Source organism: Coregonus clupeaformis, chromosome 30 (assembly GCF_020615455.1).
Source record: "Coregonus clupeaformis isolate EN_2021a chromosome 30, ASM2061545v1, whole genome shotgun sequence".
NCBI classification, from domain to species: domain Eukaryota; kingdom Metazoa; phylum Chordata; class Actinopteri; order Salmoniformes; family Salmonidae; genus Coregonus; species Coregonus clupeaformis.
Genome location: NC_059221.1, coordinates 5817310 through 5830228, shown reverse-complemented (window position 1 = coordinate 5830228; position 12919 = coordinate 5817310). Strand labels below are relative to the sequence as shown.

The window sequence follows — 12919 nt, the reverse complement described above, 5'->3', positions numbered from 1 at the left end:
ACGTGCAGGTCTATGTTGAGGCCTGCCCTGTGTGCAACCAGGGAAAGTCGACACGCCAGCGACCCCAGGGACTGCTCCATCCCTTACCTGTTCCTCGAAGGCCATGGTCACACCTTTCTCTGGACTTTGTTATGGGACTTCCTCTATCCCAGGGCAACACCGTCATCCTAGTGGTGGTAGACCGGTTCTCTAAGGCTGCCCGGTTTATTCCCCTGCCCAAGCTGCCCTCGGCTAAGGAGACTGCTGAGCTCCTCATGAACCATGTCTTCCGGATATTTGGTATTCCCCTGGACGTGGTCTCTGACCGAGGTCCCCAATTCTCGTCCCGGTTTTGGGGGGCCTTCTGCAGGCTTGTTGGGGCCACAGCCAGCCTATCGTCGGGGTTCCATCCAGAGTCTAATGGCCAAACGGAACGGATTAATCAGGATCTGGAGACCACCCTGCGGTGTATGGCGGCCAGTAATCCCACGTCTTGGGCCACCTATATCATTTGGGCTGAATATGCCCACAACACCCTCCAGTCCTCAGCCACCGGATTGTCCCCCTTCGAATGCCAGTTCGGTTACAACCCTCCATTGTTTCCAGAGGAGGAGGCGCAAGTTGGTGTTCCCTCGGCCCAGCGCTTTGTCCAACGCTGTAGGCGGACCTGGAAGAAGGCCAGGCGTGCCCTCTTTCGGACCTCCCAGAGATACCAAAGTCAGGCTAATCGCCACCGCCGGACGGCCCCTAGTTTCCGAGCTGGTCAGAGAGTTTGGTTGGCCACTAAGAACCTGCCCCTCCGGGTCGAATCCAGGAAGCTTTCCCAGAGATACATCGGGCCTTTCCGCATTGCTAGAAAGGTTAACCCTGTGTCGTATCGTTTGGTTCTCCCTCGCTCCCTTAGAGTTAACCCCACTTTCCATGTTTCACTCCTTAAACCTGTCTTGTCTTCTCCCTTTGCCCCCCACGCAGACCCCCCGCCACCTCCCAGGATCATTGACGGCCAGCCAGCCTACACAGTCCGCCGGATACTGGACTCCCGGAGGGTCCAGAACTCTCTGCAGTATCTGGTGGACTGGGAGGGCTACGGGCCGGGAGGAGCGCTCCTGGGTTCCAGCCAGGGACATCCTGGACCCAGGTTTGATCCGAGATTTTCGCACCCTGGGGCCAGGGTGTTCTGGAAGGAACGTCAGGAGTCGTTCCCTAGAGGAGGGGGTCCTGTCAGCTTCCTGCCTCCTGTTTGTCTCCGGGCCTCTAGAGGTCATCTGTGTTCCCCTCTGCCTTAGTTCTTCCTCGTGTGTGTCAGCTTCCTGCCTCCTGTTTGTCTCCGGGCCTCTAGAGGTCATCTGTGTTCCCCTCTGCCTTAGTTCTTCCTCATGTGTCCTAATTAGCTTGATCCAGGTCACCTGTGCCTTGTTTCCCCTTGTGTATTTTAGCTGTGTGTTTTCCCCTTGTTTCTCACTTGGTTATTGCGTCCTGACTATGTGTCTCCTGCTTTGTCCCACCGTGTCTGTCCTAGTAAGTTGTTCAAAGTTATCTTTAGTTTGTTTTTCTCCCCTCGTGGAGTTGTTTTGTTTTGCCTCCTGTTTTGGAACATTAAATCTACTTGCCTGGAGTATTGCCTTGGGTGTTTCATTTGGGTCCTACAACACCTCCTCTGTGGCTAAGGGGTAGTACCCCCAGCTCTCCACATCTGAGACCGGAGTTTCTAGCCCGGCTTGTGACAGATCCCAAGTATTTTGTAGTGAGGCTACATGCAGGAGTCAGTCTATTTGAGTACTCCCCCACCAGTCCCCAATCTTAACTGAAACATATGGTAGCAAACAAGGCCCTCGGGCACTTCTTATTGGCTGCTCTCCTTGCTGACATCGCTTCTCTCCTTTAAAGCCAGTAGCCCACACATTTGAGAATACCACACATAAGACCGGTTTCTCAGAGTCCGAGTAAGTCTACTTTGTATTTATTAGGGATCCTCATTAGCTGCTACTCTTCCTGGGGTCCAAACACATTAAGGCACTTACATTACATATAAAACAAAAGATAAAACAGTACATCATATAACATTATTACACCACTACATATCTACAATACAACATTTATAATACCACCATACAACAATATTACAATGTATGTGTGTGTAGAGTGTGTGCTAGTGCTTGTGTGCGTATGTGTGTCTGTACCTTTGTGTGTGTCTCTTCACAGTCCCCGCTGTTCCATAAGGTGTATTTTTACCTGTTTTTTAAATCTGATTCTACTGCTTGCATTAGTTACCTGATGTGGAATAGAGTTCCATGTAGTCATGGCTCTATGTAGTACTGTGCGCCTCCCATATGTTCTCGACTTAGGGATTGTGAAGAGACCTCTGGTGGCATGTTTTGTGGGGTATGCATGGGTGTCCGAGCTGTGTGCTAGTAGTTTAAACAGACAGCTCGGTACATTCAGCTTGTCCACACTTCTTACAAAAACAAGTAGTGGTGAAGTCAATCTCTCTTCCACTTTGAGCCATGAGAGATTGACATGCATATCATTAATATTAGCTCCCAGTGTACTTTTAAGGGCCAGCTGTGCTGCCCTGTTCTAAGCCAATTGTAATTTTCCTAAGTCCCTCTTTGTGGCACCTGTCCACACTACTGAACAGTAGTCCAGGTGCAACAAAACTAGGGCCTGTAGGACCTGCCTTGTTGATAGTGTTGTTAAGAAGGCAGAGCAACGCTTTATTATGGACAGACTTCTCCCCATCTTAGCTACTGTTGTATCAGTATGTTTTGACCATGACAGTTTACAATCCAGGGTTACTCCAAGCAGTTTAGTCACCTCAATTTGCTCAATTTCCACATTATTCATTACAAGATTTAGTTGAGGTTTAGGGTTTAGTAAATGTTTTATCCCAAATACAATGATTTTAGTTTTGGAAATATTTAGGACTAACTTATTCCTTGCCACCCATTCTGAAACTAACTGCAGCTCTTTGTTAAGTTTTGCAGTCATTTCAGTCGCTGTAGTAGCTGACGTGTATAGTGTTGAGTCATCCGCATGCATAGACACACAGGCTTTACTCAAGGCCAGTGGCATGTCGTTAGTAAATATTGAAAAAAGTAAGGGGTCTAAACAGCTGCCCTGGGGAATTCCTGATTCTACCTGGATTATGTTGGAGAGGCTTCCATTAAAGAACACCCTCTTTTTTTTTTTTTTTTTTTTTTGCTTCATAGTATAGTTTCTTTGCCAATTGGTTGTGCTGCCAGACTTATTTGCCTCTCAACCATACAATTTTTCAATTCCTCATCAATCCAAGGGGATTGAACAGTTTTTACAGTCATTTCCTTAATGGGTGCATGCTTTTTAGTAATTGGAATAAGCAATTTCATAAATGTGTCAAGTGCAGCGTCTGGTTGCTCCTCATTACACACCACAGACCAGCAAATATTCTTTACATCATCAACATAAGAATCACTACAAAACGTATTGTATGACCTTTATATTAGGCCCAGCCTTTGGAACTTTGGTTTTCCTAGATATGCCTACTCTATTGTGATCACTACATCCTATGTATTTGGATACTGCTTTAAAGCAAGTTTCTGCAGCATTAGTAAAGATGTGATCAATACATGTTGATGATTTCATTCCTGTGCTGTTTGTAACTACCCTGGTAGGTTGACTGACAACCTGAACCAGGTTGCAGGCACTGGTTACATTTTGACGTTTTTTCTTGAGTTGGCAGCTTGATGAAAGCCAGTCAATATTTCAATCACCCAGAAAATATACTTCTCTGTTGATATCACATACATTATCAAGCATTTCACACATATTATCCAGATACTGACTGTTAGCACTTGGTCGTCTATAGCAGTCCTCTGTAGCTCAGCTGGTAGAGCACGGCGCTTATAACGCCAAGGTAGTGGGTTCGATCCCCGGGACCACCCATACACCAAAAAAAATGTATGCACGCATGACTGTAAGTCGCTTTGGATAAAAGTGTCTGCTAAATGGCATATTATATTATAAGAATGACCTTTACTTCTGAACGGGAAAGCTGAAAAGCATATTCAATGCAGAATCTCGATTGAACATGCTTTTAAGTCCAGGGCCCGTATTCATAAAGTGTCTCAGAGTAGGGGGGCCTTTAGATCAGTGCCTTTTCATAATGAATAAGATTACATGGACAGGAGGGACCTGATCCTAGATCCGCACTTCTACCCTGAGACGCTTAATGAATACGGGCCCAGGAGTAGAATAAATCTAGGTGATATTTGTTATATTTGTAATATAGCTCTACCTCACATACAACAGCCACTCACCCATTGACTCTGCATAAGGATGCATCTAAAAATAGCTTTGTATGGACAGGTCTGCTGTTTAAAACTGTTTATACAGTCATTTGTTTAAGGGAGATAACCTTTTCATTCCCTGTAATTGTCTCATTATATCTATACAGTCCCTAATGAAAGTCTACACACCTCTTGCACAGTCTTCACATTTTGCTGCCTTAAAATTACATCTTAAAAGGGATAAAATTAGATTTTTTTTCCTATCGATCTAGACAACCTACTCCACATTTTCAAAGTGAAAGACAAATTATAGAAAACTTTCCAAATTACTTAGAAATACAAAATGAGGATGTATTGATTGCATATGTCTTCACAACCCAGAATATACTTGGTGGAAACACCTTTGGCAGCCATTACAGCTGTGAATCATTTTGAATAAGATTCTACCAACTTTGCACAACTCTTAGGGCAACATATATCCGTTGTTTTTGCCAAAATGACTTAAGCTCAGTAAATTTTGTTGGGAATTATTGATTGACAAACTCCCTAACAAACTCCCCAGTCCCTGCCAGTGGCAAGAATAACCATAACATGATGCTGCCACCACAATACTTGAAAATACAAAGGGATCAACAACATTGCATTCACTTTACATTACTGGCCTGTATGACAAAGTGAAAAGAAGGAAGCCTGTGTTTTAAAAAATCCACTCCAAATCATCAATTCTGTTTGCAATAAGGCCGTTAAGTAATACTGCAAGACAACATGGCAAAGACATTAACTTTTTGGCCTAAATAAAAAATTACAAGTTTGGGTCAAATCCAATACAACACAACACAGAGTGAAACCCTCTGTATTTTCAAGTATTGTGGTGGTAGCATCATGTTATGGGTATGCTTGTCATCATTAGGGACTGGGGAGTTTGTCAGGATCAAAATAAATATGAAAAGAGCAAAGCCAATGTAAATTGTTAAAGCAAAACCTGCCTCAGTCTTCTGAAAACCCTGGAATAGAGTTTTATATTTCAGCAAGACAATTACACAAGTGTGTATGCCAAAGACAAACCAGAATGGCTTTCCAAAAGGTGTTGAGGGTTCCTGAGTGGTCTAGTGTCAGTCCTGACTTACTGAGACAAGGTTTGAATATTGATGTCCATCAATGATTCCCAACCAAATGTACTGAGCTTGAGCAATTTGGACAAAAACAATGGACATATGTTGCCTTAAGAGTTATGCAAAGTTGGTAGAATATTATTCAAAATGATTCACAGCTCTAATGGCTGCCAAAGGTGTTTCCACCAAGTATTAACTCTGGGGTGTGAAGACATCAAGACATTTGTTTTTTTAATTTCTAATTAATCAGGAAAATGTTCTATGACTTTCTTTCACTCTGAAAATGTGAAGTAGGTTGTGTAGATCTATAGGGAAAAAATTGAATTTAATACCTTTTTAGATTAAATGTTTAGGCAGCAAAATGTGAATACTATGCAAGGGGTGTGTAGACTTTCACTAGGCACTGTATATATATAAAACAACAGCCCAAATCTGCTCTTGGTCAACCCTATTTGGCCTGTTAGTGGAATATCAGATAATTCCGATTTTTGGCATCTAAAAAAGTGCCATTATACAATGTTATCATTCAAGGCAGTGCTAAGCAATAACTAATATATAAGGGATTCAATGACTAACCAGTTGCTAGAATGGACACTCCACTCTTCATAGAGACTGGGTCACTATGAACTCTGCACCTCCCTTTGTGTAATGGTGGTGCAGGTGCTCTCAAGTCTCTCTCAGAACAGGGGTCTTAAATCAATGTGTGGCTGCTCACTAGGAAGCATAGACACAAGCAACCTCTCACTCTCTTCTGGTAGTTAGCTGTGTGCTCAGACTGTGACAGGCCCGTAGGCAATGGACAGATGGCAGCACAGTTGCAGTGCCAGGGGGGTAAGTGAGGAGGTTAGCTGGCATGGCATGGCAGTGGGTAAGGAGGTGGCCTGTTCAAGGGCACATTGTTAGTCCTCCAAGTGAGGGGGGTGGGAGGAATGAATTTGAACAGGACTGACACTGAATCCCAAATCAACCCCTAGCCCCTACCCCCTATACACTTGGATAGATATGAGACGATTGGATAGGTGAAAGCGATATGGCGACAATTCCTCCTGGCCTATCAGACAGCATGATGGCGCCATTGACATATAAATATCTAGACAAAGCCATATACTGAGAATTGATTTCTGGAGGTTGGTTGATCCATTCGTTTTCATTGTGTGGGATTCGAGACATGTCACTCTACAAGCCATGTGTACAGTGCCTTGCATTACAACCTGTTGCATTACAACCTGTCATTTAAATGGATTTTTATTTGGATTTCATGTAATGGACATACACAAAATAGTCCAAATTGGTGAAAGAAATAACTTGTTTCAAACAATTCTAAAAAATAAATAAAGGAAAAGTGGTGCGTGCATATGTATTCACCCCCTTTGCTATGAAGCCCCTAAATAAGATCTGGTGCAACCAATTACCTTCAGGAGTCACATAATTAGTTAAATAAAGTCCACCTGTGTGCAATCTAAGTGTCACATGATCTGTCACATGATCTCAGTATATATACACCTGTTCTGAAAGGCCCCAGAGTCTGCAACACCACTAAGCAAGGGGCACCACCAAGCAAGCAGCACCATGAAGACCAAGGAGCTCTCCAAACAGGTCAGGCACAAAGTTTGTGGAGAAGTACAGATCAGGGTTGGGTTATAAAAAAATATCAGAAACTTTGAACATCCCACGGAGCACCATTAAATCCATTATTAAAAAATTGAAAGAATATGGCACCACAACAAACCTGCCAAGAGAGGGCCGCCCACCAAAACTCACAGACCAGGCAAAGAGGGCATTAATCAGAGAGTCAACAAAGACACCAAAGATAACCCTGAAGGAGCTGCAAAGCTCCACAGCGGAGATTGGAGTATCTGTCCATAGGACCACTTTAAGCCGTACACTCCACAGAGCTGGGCTTTACGGAAGAGTGGCCAGAAAAAAGCCATTGCTTGAAGAAAAAAATAAGCAAACATGTTTTGTGTTCGCCAAAAGGCATGTGGGGGACTCCCCAAACATATGGAAGAAGGTTCTCTGGTCAGATGAGACTAAAATTGAGCTTTTTGGCCATCAAGGAAAACGCTATGTCTGGCGCAAACCCAACACCTCTCATCACCCCGAGAACATCATGTTTTTCATCTGCAGTGACTGGGAAACTGGTCAGAATTGAAGGAATGATGGGTGGCACTAAATACAGGGAAATTCTTGAGGAAACTTGTTTCAGTCTTCCAGAGATTTGAGACTGGGACGGAGGTTCACCTTCCAGCAGGACAATGACCCTAAGCATACTGCTAAAGCAACACTTGAGTGGTTTAAGGGGAAACATTTAAATGTGTTGGAATGGCCTAGTCAAGCCCAGACCTCAATCCAATTGAGAATATGTGGTACGACTTAAAGATTGCTGTACACCAGCAGAACCCATCCAACTTAAAGGAGCTGGAGCAGTTTTGCCTTGAAGAATGGGCAAAAATCCCAGTGGCTAGATGTGCCAAGCTTATAATAATAATATGCCATTTAGCAGACGCTTTTATCCAAAGCGACTTACAGTCATGTGTGTATACATTTTTACGTATGGGTGGTCCCAGGGATCAAACCCACTACCCTGGCGTTACAAGCGCCATGCTCTACCAAATGAGCCACAGAGATAGAGACATACCACAAGAGACTTGCAGCTGTAATTGCTGCAAAAGGTGGCTCTACAAAGTATTGACTTGGGGGGGGAATAGTTATGCACGCTCAAGTTTTCCGTTTTTTTGTCTTATTTCTTGTTTGTTTCACACAAAACAATATTTTGCATCTTCAAAGTGGTAGGGATGTTGTGTAAATCAAATGATACAACCCCCCCCAAAAAATCAATTCCAGGTTGTAAGGCAACAAAATAGGAAAAATGCCAAGCGGGGTGAATACTTTCGCAAGCCGCTGTATATGGTGTGAGTGTGACCTCCATCGACTGCGACATTGCACCATGAAGTGTCCATCAACAATGCCCTTGAAATACGCTCATAAGGCATATGTTTAGTCTCCTTATGTCATTGCACCTATGAACAGCCCACCTTTCAACTCCACCTTAGGACAACAGACCTTTAGTTACAACCGTGTCTGTCATGCATGCTGTCAGTCATGTTTTATGTCAGTTTACTTTTGTCATTAGAGAGACAGCTGTAAATTAATTGCAATGATTTGTTACAGCTGGCAGTATCTCACTCAGTGTAATGATTGACTGAGATATGGCAGGGAAAGGCAAGCTAAGTAGCACCAAATACGGAGCAGGATCGTGTTCATTAGGGCACACAGCAGAACACATTTTAAAATGATCTGCATTGGAAAACCAGCATTTATTATTGCACTAGTCTAACTAGTCCCTCCCTGTTTCAATATGTTTTCTTCCATTTGGTGCCTTAGGAACATGACTCTGGTCTTCAAGTGTGTGAACAGTGAGGTAGTTCATCTTGACCAGTCAGCAGGGCAACATTGTTGTGACGATAATCACACAATTTGAAGAACCCTTGGTTACCACCGCTTCCACACTAACAGGGTATGCATTACAACATAATAATGCCTATATAAGATGCAAACTATGTTGTATGGTTGTTTTTCATTGTTTTATTGTGACAGTACAGCAGTAACCTCACAACACTGTCAATCATGCATGAAAATATCTATTTTGAACACTTCTTATGATGCAATCATAAAATCCCCCCTTTCTTTCACACAAAATATATTTTGCCTACATTTGATTGGTAGGTAAGGGTTCCAGACTTTTAGCACTTGTAGGCTAAACACTCGCAATAGCTGGAAGACTAAAACATACTGTAGACCATGTTTGTTGGACTATGTACATTACTGCAAAGAAATGGGGCGCTGCCTAAACACAATACATGGATTGAATTAATCCAAATTTCACATTAGCATATTCATTGACATCGTATTGTTCACCACATGTGGTACAGCCCATTCATGATGGACATTTTACATACTTTTTAATATATCCCCATCCGGTGAAAAAAAAAGGCTGAGATTTCTCCAAATTCAATGTTATCTGTTACTCCATTTTTTAAAACAGGTTTCCTTCTATGGAAAATGTAGAAATACTAGATATACATTATGAATTGCTGGGCTCTGATTGGCTGCTGGAGATTCTCCTTCCGTATGGCAACAGCCTAGAATCCCCCCTCAACTCTCCTCTCCTCCCTCCCACCTAGCCCCCCCCTCCCCTTTTCTACTCACTGACCTCCTCCATGCTGCTTACTCCCTTCCCTGCATGCACTTGGGCTGCTCTGCCTCCAAGGAGGCTCCTCTCCACCGACTGACTGCAGCATCTGGATGTTGTCGCCATGGTAACAGAAATACCCCCCCTACCCTTCCTTTCTACCTCCTATCCCCTCCTCCCCCCTTCTCTAATCTTGCTGTGCTCATGCTCGCCGCCTCGCGTCTTCAGGCTTGACCTGGATTCCGTTGTGTGCTGGTTGACGGTTAGTCGGGAGGACGTGCGCGCCGGTCAACTGACTCGTTTCTCCATTATTTGGATGTCAAACGCCAGAGCCCACTTCTCCCCCACATCCCATCCCATCCCATGCATTTGGAGAGAGAGAGAGAGAGAGCGAGAGAGGCATGTTGCACACGGCATCGGGGCTCTATCCACCCTCCCTCTCCTCCACTGTACTCCAACAACACCCAGTTCCACAGTGAACTGAGGTTTTCCAGTCATTTTCCCCCTGTTTTGATGAAAACCTCTGTAGCCTGTACTGAATAGAGAAACCAAAATGTCTGCCTCCTGCCTGTTCCTGTTGTAGTGGGTTTAGTCAAGCTAATGTTTGCCGCTTGGATTCTTTCTGGTCTATTTACTGTACATTTCCTATGTACAGTGCATTCGGAAAGTATTGAGACCCCTTTACTTTTTCCAAGAAAATGTACGTTACAGCCTTATTCTAAAATGGATTAAATAAAATAAATGTGTCATCAATCTACACACAATACTCCGTAATGACAAAGCGAAAACAGGTTTGTAGAAATCTTTGCAAATGTATAAAAATAAAAAAACTGAAATATCACATTTACATAAGTATTCAGACCCTTTACTCAGTACTTTGTTGAAGCACCTTTGGCAGTCTTGGGTATGACGCTACAAGCTTGACACACCTGTATTTGGGGAGTTTCTCACATTCTTCTCTGCAGATCCACTCAAGCTCTGTCAGGTTGGATGGGGAGCGTCGCTATTTTCAGGTCTCTCCAGAGATGTTCGATCGGGTTCGGGCTCTGGCTGGGCCACTCAAGGACATTCAGAGACTTGTCCCAAAGCCACTCCTGCGTTGTCTTGGCTGTGTGATTAGGGTCGTTGTCCTGTTGGAAGGTGAACCTTTGCCCCAGTCTGAGGTCCTGAGCACTCTGGAGCAGGTTTTCATCAAGGATCTTTCTGTACTTTGCTCTGTTCATCTTTCCCTTGATCCTGACTAGTCTCCCAGTCCCTGCTGCTGAAAAACATCCCCACAGCATGATGCTGCCACCACCGTGCTTCACCGTAGGGATGGTGCCAGGTTTCCTCCAGAAGTGACGCTTGGCATTCAGGATCTGCAGAGAACAATGGGAGAAACTCCCCAAAAACAGGTGTGCACAAGCTTGTAGTGTCATACCCAAGAAGACTCTTAGGCTGTAATCGTTGCCAAAGGTGCTTCAACAAAGTACTGAGTAAAGGGTCTGAATACTTACGTAAATTTGATATTTCCGTGTTTTTAATTTTTGCCAAACATTCTAAAAACCTGTTTTTGCTTTGTCATTATGGGGTATTGTGTGTAGTTTGATGAAGAAGAAAAAACAATTTAATCCGTTTTAGAATAAGGTTGTAACATAACAAAATGTGGAAAAGGTATCTACCCTGTTTGTTTGTGATTGAATGTGAACACAACACATCAGCAAGACTATATGTACATCAGTGCAGCTGTTGTGTGGGCCTGTGGCCGTGTGACTCACGCAATAATTCAATGAAACTTGGTTCTCTTCTGATATTGAGGAGCTGTTGATGTAGTGATGTCAAATCAATCACTGTGGTCAGCTAATCAAATCAGTCTGTGCCATATCTATCTATGTCGTTTTGTCTCTCTCGCTCTCGCTCTCTCGCTCTCGCTCTCTCTCGCTCTCTCAACAATATGCCCTTGTCATCTGGCTTAATAACAGAGGATCAGAGAAAATAGATGGAGAGGCATTTTTTCTGTAAATACTCTGGTTATGCCTTCATGAGAAACTTGTTTGGATTGATGCACCTGTTTTGCTCTTGGGAGCTGTGGCTTCTATATTCAGTGCTCCTTCGTTAGTAGCTGTAGAGTCTTGCTGTAGAGTTTCTCTTCTCTAGTCTTAAAGGGGAGAGATATAGGGAAACCATATGTTAATTCAAATCCATTTATTTAAAGTAGGAGGTAATTTGCATAATGAATAGGGTGAACATTGACACCATGACATGATTTGCATAATTCACTGTTAACTAATATCTCTCTCCCTGCACATGTATCTCTCTTCTTCTCTCCACCCTTACCTCCACCTCCCTCTCTACCCCTTCCTTCTCTTCCACTCTCTCTTTCTTACACCGTTTCCCTTTCTCTCCCCCTCTCTCTTTTCTACCTCCCCCTATTTTCCACTCTGCCTCCCCCCTCTCTCTTTCCTGTCTCCCACTCGCTCCATACTCCCTGTCTACTACACACCTCTCTGGTTGCAGTGGAGGTGATGGACCATCAGAGGGTGCTGCATACTGGCTGCCTGGTGTCGGGGGTGCACACCCCGCCCATCCGCCGCAACAGCAAGCTGGCCAGCCTGGGGCGCATCTTCAAACCCTGGAAGTGGAGGAAAAAGAAAAATGAGAAGCTGAAGCAGAGCTCCACAGGTGAGCGAGAGAGAGAGAGAGAGAGAGAGAGAGAGAGACAGAGATGGGGGAAAAGAGAGAGCGGGCGTAGCAGATTATGAGTAAAAGGACTTGAGTAATGCCCCAAATCTTTAAAATGGCTTCCTCTATCTCAACATACCATGACCCCAAATAGGACTCTCCAATTTTGTCAGATCAGGGGTCATGAAAGAAAGGACACGAGGAAAGGAAGCCATTTCAGAAAGTCACTTTTTGACCGCACCCATTTTGATTTAAACGAAACTTGCCATACATATTTCCCCATGGTAAAAGTGGTCAGAAAGTGACTTTTTCGACCCGAATGACAAAACATTCAGGAGATAGAGGTGCTCAAAGTTGACCCATTTTGCGAAACAATTTTATCATTTCTTTTAACATCAATTTTCTTAACGCGTAAAATCCAATGTTTTTCATTTTCGCATATGTTGTAGCTTGGACACTAATTTACATCACCTGAGGTGTTTGTGTTGTGCCAGTAATCGGTTGAGACACAGCTGCTTTCCCATGTATACAGGGTGCGTGTCATTTCAGTCATAGAAATATAATTAATAGAATGGACCTATCCCTTCAGGCCACTACAATTTAGCTGGTACACCATTGACATTGAAATCGAATTGAAATTTTAACCACCAATTACTACAACAAAGATGGCTACCCACCGTCAAATGTCAACTTAAATGCAAATGTATATT

At 43.6% G+C, this 12919-nt stretch overlaps 1 protein-coding gene across 2 annotated transcripts in view; it reads left to right on the top strand.

Annotated features, from left to right (window-relative positions):
* Positions 1-12919, top strand: part of LOC121545951 (phosphatase and actin regulator 3-like) — a 61249-nt gene that overhangs the window by 26821 nt on the left and 21509 nt on the right. For both annotated transcript variants that reach the window (XM_041856894.2, XM_041856893.2), the window contains exon 2: positions 12045-12209. In XM_041856894.2, coding sequence (XP_041712828.1) covers positions 12045-12209 — 165 coding nt within the window. The remainder of the gene's footprint in view (positions 1-12044; positions 12210-12919) is intronic.